The sequence below is a fragment of the Rhynchophorus ferrugineus genome, unplaced genomic scaffold (genome assembly GCF_030347505.1).
Source record: "Rhynchophorus ferrugineus isolate W39M unplaced genomic scaffold, kcgeb_rfMv2 rfM5, whole genome shotgun sequence".
Classification (NCBI taxonomy): Eukaryota; Metazoa; Arthropoda; class Insecta; order Coleoptera; family Curculionidae; genus Rhynchophorus; species Rhynchophorus ferrugineus.
The window spans coordinates 26,431,992-26,444,590 of NW_027472584.1; the positions used below are offsets into that span (position 1 = coordinate 26,431,992).

At 34.6% G+C, this 12,599-nt stretch overlaps 1 protein-coding gene across 3 annotated transcripts in view; it reads left to right on the forward strand.

Annotated features, from left to right (window-relative positions):
* Positions 1-12,599, forward strand: part of Dhc93AB (Dynein heavy chain at 93AB) — a 25,695-nt gene continuing 13,096 nt past the window's right edge. The window contains exons 1-13 of one of the 3 annotated variants that reach the window (XM_076405807.1): positions 1-317; positions 3,416-3,534; positions 3,596-3,923; positions 3,985-4,346; positions 5,261-5,887; positions 5,936-6,090; positions 6,141-6,598; positions 7,935-8,295; positions 8,356-9,565; positions 9,619-9,891; positions 10,005-10,034; positions 10,721-11,563; positions 11,620-12,566. In XM_076405807.1, the coding sequence (XP_076261922.1) occupies positions 77-317; positions 3,416-3,534; positions 3,596-3,923; positions 3,985-4,346; positions 5,261-5,887; positions 5,936-6,090; positions 6,141-6,598; positions 7,935-8,295; positions 8,356-9,565; positions 9,619-9,891; positions 10,005-10,034; positions 10,721-11,563; positions 11,620-12,566 (5,954 nt within the window). In that variant the 5' untranslated portion in view covers positions 1-76. The remainder of the gene's footprint in view (positions 318-3,415; positions 3,535-3,595; positions 3,924-3,984; positions 4,347-5,260; positions 5,888-5,935; positions 6,091-6,140; positions 6,599-7,934; positions 8,296-8,355; positions 9,566-9,618; positions 9,892-10,004; positions 10,035-10,720; positions 11,564-11,619; positions 12,567-12,599) is intronic. The other 2 variants (XM_076405808.1, XM_076405809.1) reach the window with 2 other exon arrangements.

Sequence of the window (12,599 nt, forward strand, 5' to 3'; positions counted from 1 at the left end):
TAACACATATACTATTCGAAAGTGTTATGGCCGATTCGTGAATTAATTTTATATGGTGAATTAAGCGACGATCGAAATGGATCAACCTCCGGTAGCGGCTGTTGATCGTCGTATGGAATTTCTTGGCGCCTACATTCAGAAATCGTTAAAGTTGAAAGCGGAAAAATGGTCGAGGATCATGGCCACGGAAGAATACAAGGCTACAGTGATGAGATTTTTAGAAAGGCCCTCACCTAATCTCTTGGTTATAATCGTTACCCCTGCCGCTCAACTGGTGCCTTCAAATGGCTTCCCGTTATCACAGTTAAAAAGTAAAGGTATGTTTTAGGTCCAAGTATAAGGAAACAGTCATCTGTTGTTGGTTTCTTATTGATAATGTCATTGAAAATGCTTAACTAGTGGCAAATATTGAAAACCAATGTCATCGATCAGTTTTTTTATAACATCTTTATTAGATACGCTTAATACAATCTCAATTATAAATTAATTTATTACTACATTTCATTTATACTTGGATTAATTCACGAGCAAGACGAGTTCGAGAAAATACATCAATATGTATTCCTCAATTATAAAATTATAATAACTTAACCTATAGTTTACACTAAAGGTATACATTTTATATAAGTTCGTATGGTTTGGTTCGCTTCAATCTCCTGACATCCTGCGCGCTGTCCAGCAGTTGTATTGCTTCCACGTTAGTATGATTTAGTAATCTTCTTTCGTGTTTCAAGGCGAAATCTTGGATAACTTCGCAAATCCATTTGATTTCCAGGTCATCGTTTATTTCTTCGTTGGTTATGTAGCGATAGGTATTGGGAATCAATCGAAGAACCTTGTTTTGACAGCGTTGGATGACTAGTTGATTTGAATTTTTAGTGCTTCACCATATCTGCACCCCATAAATTCAAATTGGCTTTATGATCATGTATTATAAATCAACCTCTTTGATTTTGATCATGTTGAGAGTATCTTCCGACTAACCAGTATAGTTGTTTTATTTTTGGTTCTAATGTGTTTTGCTTCTTGTCCGACATGATGTTACGGATCAGTGACAACCCAGATATGTCTGGCTTAAATTCTTCTGTGAAATCTACTTCATTACACTACACATATAAACATATAATTTTTTTCTGAATACATTTATTTTATTTACATTTTTTTTCAACTATTTAACCGATAAATTTGAATATTGTTAACCAAAGAATACTTTTATTTAAATTCATTCAATTAAGTATGCCGATAAATTTAACTAGTAAGTACATACAGTCTATCCAAAGTTATTTTGTACATACATCATCTAAATTTACGACGTCAAAACGTCGCAATGTTACCGAATCAACTCTGAGTTTTATTTCAGTTTGGCTTGGACATACAACAAAATTCTAATCTAAATAAAGTAATTAAACAAAAGTACTGTTATCAAATTTAATTTATTTTAACATTATAGTAAATCTAATTTTCATTACCAAAGGACTTAAAACTAAAATTAAGTACACAGCTATAATAGTTTGTAAGTTAGGATTGTGTTTAATTATATGTACAATTGAACTCTTTTCGACACCACATATGAGTTAGAGTTCTAGGCGTGTTTGTAGTTTTATCCCCTGGTGCCCTAATCCACCTAATTAACAATTGTATATCCTAGTAATATATTTTACTTTCATTAGAGAGTATATTTAGCTTTCACGCTTAGTTCTTGTGTCCTTCGGTACAGTGTTTCCTTGTAATAAACATTTTGATGTCACTGTATTTCTCCTTCGTTTGTTCTGTTAATACCTGTCTACATTTTTCATGATAAATGTAGACTTAATCACTGCATTCTCCTTAATGAATTTGCCATATCTGTAACACAGTTACTATTCTTTCTCTCCTGACATATTTTAACCAAATGTTCGTATATATTCTGAACAATTACACACATATCTGTATTATACACAAATCTTTTACACTCTACAATAATATATCCTACAGTTATCATATATTAATTATATACTTACGTTTGCTTGTTTCCATTCTCATCACACTGTCTTAGAAATTGGCAGTATATCATATTTAGAAAGTTTCATTCAAGTAAATAAGTAAGTTGTTAATTTCCAAATTATCAAACATTTGTTCACAATTCCATCATTTGTCAATTTCTTCTTCAATGTGTCTTATCGAGTTCATCCAAACCGAAGGTGTTATTAACCATTCCTGTCTCCAGCATGAAGTACAATATATCTGCAATGAATTATTAATAAATGGTATAAATAATAAAACCTAATTAATTGTTATTCCAATATTTACCTTTTTCCATCAACTTTTGTTGACATAACACTATTTTTATCATGTTGTTATGAGTTATCGTTGGGTATATTGGTCCCATTTTGAGATATTCATGTCTCGTCTAGATACATAAATTGAAATAATAAGTCTTTTTTATTCTTTTAAAAGCAATATCCGAAAGTTCCATTTGACCTCTTCGATACTTTTCAGATTAACAGTTTCCTGGAAATAATTGTATTAAATTATGTTTGTACTAAAATACTACTCACTGTTTTTACATATTTCATATATTTAGTCTATGATAGAGCTAACATCAAGCTGATCTTGATTTGTCACCCGCTTCGTACGAGGATGGTTTTTTTTTCAGTGGATTTAAGAACATATTTTTAATTTTTTGCTATATTTCAGTGACCGTGTCCATACTAATGTTCAGTGCAGCTGCAACACGCTAAAAAATATTTTCAATAAAAATGGCAGCAAATTAATGTTTAACAGTAAAAATGTCTTACCTCTCAAACGAATGTTACTGTTAAGAGCGGGTCTTCATTATCTCGTTCATGTTCAAATTAACTGATTAGACACGCAATGTGTTCTGTCTGGCTTCGGAATTTTTAATCAGGATAGTAATAAACAGAGATTTGTAGTTTATCAAAACAAACAAAGCATTAACATAATGTTTGCCGTTTTATAGGCTCTTATCACTATTGTTTTGAGGAATTTTACATACGTTTGACAACCGGACGACTGGGTTGTTTCTATTACACGTTCGAACTTATCAGACAGCATTGTGTCTCTTTTTAAGTAGAATAAAATGACAAGAAAAATATTGCCTGATTCTAAAACGACTTAACAAATTGCGAAAGGCAATACATTAAATATCTTGACGACGTATATACAAAAAACTTCGGATATTCTATAGATTAAAATTAAACTAATTTATACAATGTTGTTTTACGTTACTTTGATTTGAACATCGTTTTTTTACTGTATGTTTATTGTTAGATTGTATTTGTATAATTTTATTATTTCATGACCTATAATTTTAATTTGTGACTTATGGAATATTGACTCTTAACTGATGGAATATTGGAAAACCGATCTTCCTATATATCTATATATCCCATCCTAAACAACAACAACCTTACAGGGGTATATTTCATCAAGAAAGAATCTCAGCCAGTATGTAAAGCAACACCGGGCGAATCCGTAATTGTTGGTGATTTATCACCAAAAATTATAGATCAACTAGCTTCCCTAGTTGACGAAGTAAGTAGTTTACAGAAAAAAAACCTTAAATCGCATACCGTATTTCCATAATTTCATTCAGATACTAGTTCCCCTTCTATCCAACACTCAAAATCACAGCCAATGGCCCGCCGTCATAGCGAAAGACGTCCATAAACATGTACACAGTCTGAGAAGTACCGTTTACCAAGTCAAAGGTCAAGTAAATGGTCAAACCGTCCTTCCTATGCCTGTGGGAATCGAACGGGTTGGTGAAGTTGAAAGAATGGTAACAGAGAGCAATGGAGAATTGTGCGATTTATATTTGAAAAGTGGCATCGAAGGCGTCATTATGAAATGGGCTGCTCAAATCAACGATGTGTTGGTTAACGATTCATCCGAGAAGATTGTCAATCCGGTACCATCTGTTGGTAAAAAAGAAATAGTTAGATAACCCACTTAGTTAAATAATAAATTATTTCTTTTTAACAGAAATTGAGTTTTGGTGTCAGAGGTTACGGAACTTGCACTATATCTACAACCAACTCAGGGAACCAAACGTTCGAAGTATGGCTTCGATACTGGAGAAAACCAACAGCGCTTATTATGTTTGCTTCAAAAATATCTTCAGAAACGTTGTAATCGCTCTAGCAGAAGCAAAAGATATTTATTTACATCTGACTCCCCTTAAAAGACATATAGCAATGCTGGAGGAAACAGATTTCAGCGAATGTATCCCGTTACTAGCTCCAGTAATGCACGTAGTTTGTTTAATATGGGCCACTTGTAAATCTTATGATCAAGTCAAATTAATAACGCTCTTAAAACAAATATGTAATCTTTTAATTCTAGAGGTAAGTAAGATATATAATTACATAAAAGATAATAAGTGCTTACATGTTTTTTGTTCATCGATATCCTATAGTTTTAGTAACCTGAATGTTAAATCTGACGATCTTTGACATTTCTCTACATAAAATAACAGTTTTCTATTTATGATCCGTCCAATAGAATAGCCATTACACGTTATAGATGACATCGAAAACTCGAAGTCGATTTTTTCCTTCTCATTTTATCCTATTAAAAAGAGTTAGAAAGCTGGCTGATGCGTCGGAACATCATTGGTGAATCGAATCTGCCTTGGTTGGGTATGTTGCCAATTGTAAGCCAAATATTTTAAAGTCTTTTTTACCAACGAAGGTTTATCTGGACTCCGCCAAATATTAGTATTAGTGAAAATAATTTAAACAGACGTTTGAAACATGCTGAAGTCATAAATTATAATGGCGTGTAGAGGTGTCGATCACCGAGAAAAATATTGATATTTCGATATATTGAAAAATATCGATATAATAATTTCGATATTTTAAAAAATATATATTGATATATCGAAGAAAAAAAAAATTGCAATATATATTGATATTTTTAATAAACCCCGACCATTAAGTACCAAAACAGAAAATTTTTTCAAAACCTTTTAAATTAAATACCAATTAAGAACACTAACACCTTTAAAGTTAAATACGAATTTAACAGGTTTATTAAAAATAATTGGTTTTTTAATAATGTATCGAGAAATATCGGCTATCAAAAATATATCGATATTTTTTCGGCATCTCTAATAGCATGCATTGATTGTTTTATTGGACGGGCTTTTTTAATAGTATTATTGACTTACTTTCATGCAATTACCTGGTTAGATAATAAAATATTATTGTTTATTTAGATATATACATGTTACGATCGTAAAAAAAATATTTTTTTGTAGGCCAAAAAGTTTTTAGACCCAACTACGTTATTTCATAGCGATATAGACGAAGCGATGCAGCGGGTGGACCTCTGTATAAGGACCCTTAAGCAATTCATGTGCTTATTTAAAATTTACAAGCTGAATCTGACTCGGTTCTTTAAAGATCGCGAGGCTACTTTATGGAATTTCGATACAAATCTCGTGTTCGAACGTTTCCTTGCATTCCTCGAAAGATTACAGACCATCCAATGGTTTTTCAATACCGTGTTGGAGTTCAGCAAATTGGAAAAAGTGGAAATAGGAGGTATCAAAGGGAAAATCCTCAGCTCGAGAGTAACAACGATATTCGGGGAGTTTCAGCAATGCTATTCGATATTTTCCGGAAAGTCGTACGACGTCTTGGACCCGGACGACCTATCGTTCTTGGAAGATTTCCAGATATTCAAGCAGCGTATATTCGAAATGGATATGAAATTGGCTGCGATACTTTGTCAAGCGTTCGAGGATTGTTCTAATCTAGATGGCGTATTCAAATTAATTAGTATATCCGGTTGTCTTTTAGAACGGCCAATAATTAAAGAAGAATTTACTAAAAAATACGTACAAATATCCGAGATGCTGGAGTTCGAAGCGAAAATGATCGAAGTAAGATAAATTAATAGATCTAAATGAGTCTGAATCGATTTTTTTCAGGTAGCATTTGAAGAACAAACTAATCATAAGAAAAAATTCGGTACTTTCATTGTTGACAAGTACGTACCACCAGTTACAGGTACTTTAAGATGGACCTGGAACTTGGAATCCAGAATAGCTTCGGTAAAAAAGAAGTTCCAAACCATACATCAACCGTATGCATTAATTTAACAATATATCCTAATAATAACTGATAAGTCCTAAGTTTTAGAATAACGCATGATACAAAAACATCAGAAATAATGAAAAAATTCGACACATTAACCGGACAAATTTGCAAAGTATCGGAAAACGCTCTAACAGAATGGGAAAAGAAAATCCATAACCAGATTGAAGACAATTTAGATCTCTGTCTGTTAATTCGCAACCAGAAAAACAAGGAGCTTTATCTTAATTTCAATCCGCAGTTGTCAGCTATTTTAAGGGAGGTGCATTATTTAAATTTAATGAAAGTCGCTGACATACCGGAGACCGCATTAAAATTGGCAGAGAAAAACGAAATATACAGAAAATACAATTCCAACTTGAACTCAACTATTGCATGGTATAATAAAATTAGGCGAACCACAAAGAACGTCGAGTTTGACCTAATTAAAAAGGAAATAGGCGACATCGATGAGAGAATCTCATTAGGACAGAATAGTTTAAATTGGAATTCCAATGGTAAAAGAATTTTATTCTTTGGAAGTCAGTTTTTTTTTAATTTGTTAAAATTATTTGTTTATTTGGTTGCCTAAGATTTAATTTTATTAAAATGAATTGATTTACTATTAAATTATACATGAATAGTTTATAAATCTTTGGTAAACTAACTAACCCATGTCATTGTCACTGTCATTTGCAGTAGTCAACGATGTATTTCAAAACTTGTCGCCTTTTACGCTGACGAGAATGCTTTCTTTACGGCCACCAGGTTCGAAGTTACAATTCATGAACGTTTACAGAAGCAGCTCGATCATGCGGTCAAGTGGTTCAAATTCTGGAGGTTGCAAATCAACCCTCTGAAAACCCAGGCCATCATTTTCCACAAGAAGCGTTACGCACTGCGCGTCTCGCAACTTAAGATCGACACCGCAATAATTCCATGGCTGGATAACGTCACATACCTAGGTCTTCACTTCGACCGGCGGTTCGGTTGGCATTCCCAAATCCAGAAAGCAATCCAAAAAGGTTCGGGGATAGCAAACCTGCTATCTTCTCTGATCTGTCCTTCTAGCAGACTTCCCATCTCCATCAAATGCTTATTTTACAAGATGTTAATTAGGTCTATACTCCTCTACGGATCTAATGTCTACTTCAAGTTTGTTACACCCAATCAGGTCAAACGGCTTCAAGTTTTCCAAAATAAGCTGCTCAGTAGAATATTAAACGCTCCATGGTTTGTCAGTAATAATCAAATTCATAGGGAAACTGACACTCCAGAAATCAAGCACTTCATATCTCAATCATTCCACAAACAACAACTCAGCTCAAGTTCTTCTGAAAACGCGCTTGTTCGCGAGCTGGTCGACATGCTGGGAGCTTAGCACCGCGTCACCGCTAAGCTCTCCCCCTTTTCCAGGCTGAAACGACCTCATCCGTCGCTACAGTCATAACTTTTGCCCCCATACAACAGTACCCAGTTGTGTGTTAACTCAGGTTCGCGAATCAATAGAATCGCCGGGCCCTCGTGCCCAATAACGGCTGCCCGATCAGCGGGTGCGATATCCCCAAATTTAGTGCAGTAGCAGTAGTGATCCACAGGGGTCAACTGTGAGGCGGTTTCGGTTTAGTGTATTGGTAAGCCCAGAGGCAGTTCCACATAACCCGGTCCAACTTGTCACTCCAGGGCAAGTCTCCGCGACCAGGTATGCGTCATGCATTCCACCGCCTGGTTTTTTTTAGGCCAGAACAAAAAAAATGTATTTCAAAAATAACCCGCCCATATATCTTCTAAAATTAGTTATGATTAATCTAGAACATTTTATTGTATTTTTTTTAATTGAACGATACTTTTTAGACTTGTGGGATTATATAACTAATCTTCATAATCTTGTCAAGAATCTGCAAGATAACTTGTGTAAATGCCAAAGTAATCTGGATAATATAAAAACGATTTTAATACCGTTTGCGAGAAAACCACTATTCGAAAGGAAAGATGGTAAAAGAGATACTTTTTTGTGTATCGAAGATAGAGAAGAAAGGATCGTGAGGAGACAAACAGAGATAAAGGAAGCGACACAGACTATTAATGATTTATTAGAATGTAATATGAAGCTTTTTGGTATTACCGATAAAGATGATCGAATAGAGTGGTTAAATTATATTGATTATGTGGATAAAATTGTTTTGAGTTATTTATATCAATCAGTTGGTTGTAGGTAAAAGAATAATTTGTTGAAAACATTTTTATTTTGTTTTCTATGTGTTTCGTATTTCAGTTTGGGTTATATTAACGAACATATGGATTCTTCGAATAATTTAGCTCCATTATTTGAATCTCATTTATTTTTAAAAGAACCAGACATAGTATTTGTACCCTCAATTGAACCAAATGCTCCAAATGGCTTCAGTGCTTTAATAAACGGATTAATTCAAGACATTCTCAATACCTCATCAATAGTTTCAAGACTCTCCAAGACTATTGATAAACCGTATATAGAGGAAATAGAAAATAATCAAGATATAATTGATATAAAGGCGGACATTTTATTAAACGTTGATAAAGTGCTGGAAGAAGCCGAAGAATTTTGTAACAGCTTCCAGAATTATTCCTATTTATGGTTAGATGATAGGGAAGATTATTTGAAGCAAATACTAAACTATGGGCGTCAGTTAACTGTGGAAGAGCTGGATATGATTATTCTTAAAGATCCCTACGCTCCAAAGATGAGTCCACCAAAAATGGAAACGTTTCGAGAGCAAATCGATAATTTCGAAAACCTCTATGCTGAAGTAGAACAAATTCAGGAAAAAGAGATATTTAATGCTTGGTTTCAAGTGGATATTAAACCGTTTAAGCACGCCTTATTGAACACTATCCGTAAATGGGGCGACATGTTTAAACAACATCTTGTTAACACTGTCACCAATAGTCTTTGCGATTTAGGCCAGTTTATAAGATCAGCAGATGAAGGTCTTCAACAGACGGTGTTGGAAGGCGATTATCAGGCTCTGGTGAATGTTATGGGATATTTGTTGCATGTTAAAGAACGACAGGTCACAACAGACGAGATGTTTGGACCCCTTCGTGAAACTATCGAGCTTTTAACGTTTTACGATCAAGATATACCAGAGGAAGTTAATGTATATCTCCAGGAGCTACCAGAACAGTGGAACAACACCAAGAAGATCGCTATTACAATTAAACAGCAATTAGCACCGCTCCAAGCAGCGGAGGTAACTTGTATCAGAAAGAAAATACAAGAATTCGACAGTAAAGTGATTATTTATCGAGAATTCTTCAAAAAATACCACTTCTTCAAGTATCTGTGTCCAGAACCTTATAAGGTGATCGACAAAATTGATAAAGATCTTCGCAAGTTGGAAAACGAGATGAGATCCATTCACGAATCTGGCTCATTGTTTGAGGTGAACGTTCCTGACTTTAAATTGCTGAAGCAATGTAGACGAGATATTCGATTGCTGAAGGTAGAAGCATTATGGGGAGATCAATCTGGTTTATATAAAAAATCATATTTTAGCAATTATGGGATTATATTCATATTGTTCATACTTGCGTCAACGATTGGAAAACAACACCATGGAGAAAAATTGATGTTGAAAATATGGACATCGAATGCAAGAAATTTGCTAAAGAGATACGTATGTTGGACAAGGAGATGAGAGGATGGGACACATATAGTGGTTTAGAGTCTACAGTTAAAAACACACTGACTTCTCTTAAAGCAGTCGGTGAGCTTCAAAATCCAGCAATTCGCGAGAGACATTGGGATCAGTTGATGGTCTCGACTAAGGTAGAATATTATTGGTGTCTAGTTACTTATATCCATTGTATATAACCACTGTATATAATGTACATAAAAATCACTGTATATAGCATTGCTCACATAACCAAACTTTGTTCCAGAATCTTGCAGCAATACCTCAAGAATTTAAAGTAAGTTACATCGAAATAAGAAAAATATGTGTTAAATTCTCCGAATACGTTACATTTCCCATGGAATATAGAATATATGCTTCTAATAAAACAGCTAATACACGTCATAGATGGCGTCGAATATATTACCATACCAAATTGTAGACATGTAAAATTCGTTTTACGATCGGAGCGCATTCTCATTTTACTTAGTACTGGTCGACCCTGTTGTCAAATATGTACAAAATTCTTCAAAACATAGTGATAATTATTAGAGGTTATAAATTGATTGATGTGACAACATTGCGACGTTCTGACGTCATAAATGTTGGCACGTGCGTTGGCTGTTTTATTGTGAATATTATAATGCCTGATTCGAATTTATATTTTTATTGCATGAATTTTGACAGTAATCCAAGGAAAATAATTTAAAATTTTTTTATAATCAAGTATTTTGCCTATTTTTTACGTCATTTTAACACTATCATTCTACAAGGTGTTTCAAAAGAATGCTATTAATTAGAATGATTGATGAACCTCATCCCCAAGTTGTCGTTACCTTCTGAGGCACCTTGTACTAAACAATTATTAAGATTAATAGATTAAGTCTATGGCCCACTAAATAGTATGTATATAATGTAGATTTTAGCTAACTAATAATGATAATACCTCATAAATATCTTATAAACTTACAAATCAATTTTTAGACTAAAATCGTTATGGATCACAACACCACTTTGGCTGATTTATTGGAACTAAATCTTCATGAATGCGAGGAAGAAGTAAAGAACATCGTCGACAAAGCTGTCAAAGAAATGTCAATGGAAAAAATATTACGAGAACTAAATACTACTTGGTCGGCTATGGAGTTCGAACATGAGACCCATCCAAGAACTGGGTGTACTTTACTGAGAGCCAGTGAGGAATTAATTGAAACTCTCGAAGACAATCAAGTGCAATTACAGAATCTCATTACCTCTAAGTTCATAGCTCACTTCCTTGAAGAAGTGTCTTCTTGGCAGTGTAAATTAGGACTAGCTGATCAAGTTATTACGATTTGGTTTGAAGTTCAACGGACTTGGATGCATTTGGAATCGATATTCATGAGTTCTGAGGATATCAGAAAGCAATTGCCTGAAGATTCGGAGCGTTTTGATATTATCGACAGAGATTTTAAAGAACTAATGAAAGATATGGCCAAAGTGTCCAATGTCGTCGAGTCCACTAACAGAGATGGTTTATTGGAGGTACTGGAGGAGCTTCAAAAAAATCTTACGTTATGTGAAAAGGCCTTGGCCGTTTACCTGGAAACCAAAAGACTGGCATTTCCGCGATTTTATTTCGTATCTTCTGCGGATCTTCTAGATATTTTATCGAATGGTAATCAGCCTAAACAGGTGGCGAAGCATTTGACGAAATTATTTGATTCCATTGCTCGATTAAACTTTGAAACCACAGATGATGGAGAATTAACAAGTATTATAGAGGGAATGTATGCCAAAGATGGAGAATACGTCGTTTTTCATGAAAACACTAATTGTAATGGTGCTGTATGTATTTATATGACTTTCGTGGGTGTTGGTGTTTATGGTCTCGACATTTTTAGGTTGAAGTGTGGTTGAATCGAATCCAAGCCTCCATGAGATCAACAATCAGACATTATATAGGAGAGGGAGTACTTTCTTACGAAGAAAAACCTCGAGATCAGTGGTTATTTGATTTCCCAGCTCAAGTTTCTTTGTGTGGTACCCAAATTTGGTGGACCACCGAAGTTAATATCGCTTTCTCACGACTGGAAGAAGGTTATGATAATGCTATAAGGGATTACTACAAGAAACAAGTGTCACAACTCAGTACTTTGATCTCATTACTTTTGGGAGACTTAACAAAGCAAGATAGACAGAAGATAATGACCATATGTACAATAGATGTTCACTCGAGGGATGTCGTCAGTAAGTTGATTCAAAGCAAGGTAGAGTCTGCTTTGGCTTTCCAGTGGGTGTCCCAGTTACGTCATAGGTGGTGCGAGAAAGAGAAACATTGTTTTGCTAACATTTGTGATGCTCAGTTCAAATACAGTTACGAATATCTCGGTAATACTCCCAGATTAGTTATAACTCCACTAACAGATCGTTGTTATATAACACTGACGCAATCCCTACATCTTATTATGGGAGGAGGACCTGCAGGTCCAGCAGGTACCGGCAAAACCGAAACAACCAAAGATCTAGGAAGAGCCTTGGGTATAATGGTTTATGTCTTCAACTGTTCCGAGCAAATGGACTATAAATCATGCGGTAACATCTACAAAGGTCTAGCCCAAACTGGTGCCTGGGGATGTTTCGATGAATTCAATCGAATTTCTGTTGAAGTTTTGTCAGTTGTAGCAGTACAGGTCAAGTCGGTCTTGGACGCGATCAAAAACAACAAAATCACGTTCGATTTCATGGGCGACATGATTAATCTAGTTCCAACAGTTGGTATTTTTATAACGATGAATCCAGGATACGCAGGAAGAACTGAACTACCTGAAAATTTAAAAGCTTTATTTAGGTAAGATTTACGAGGCTCGCTATCGTACTAGGC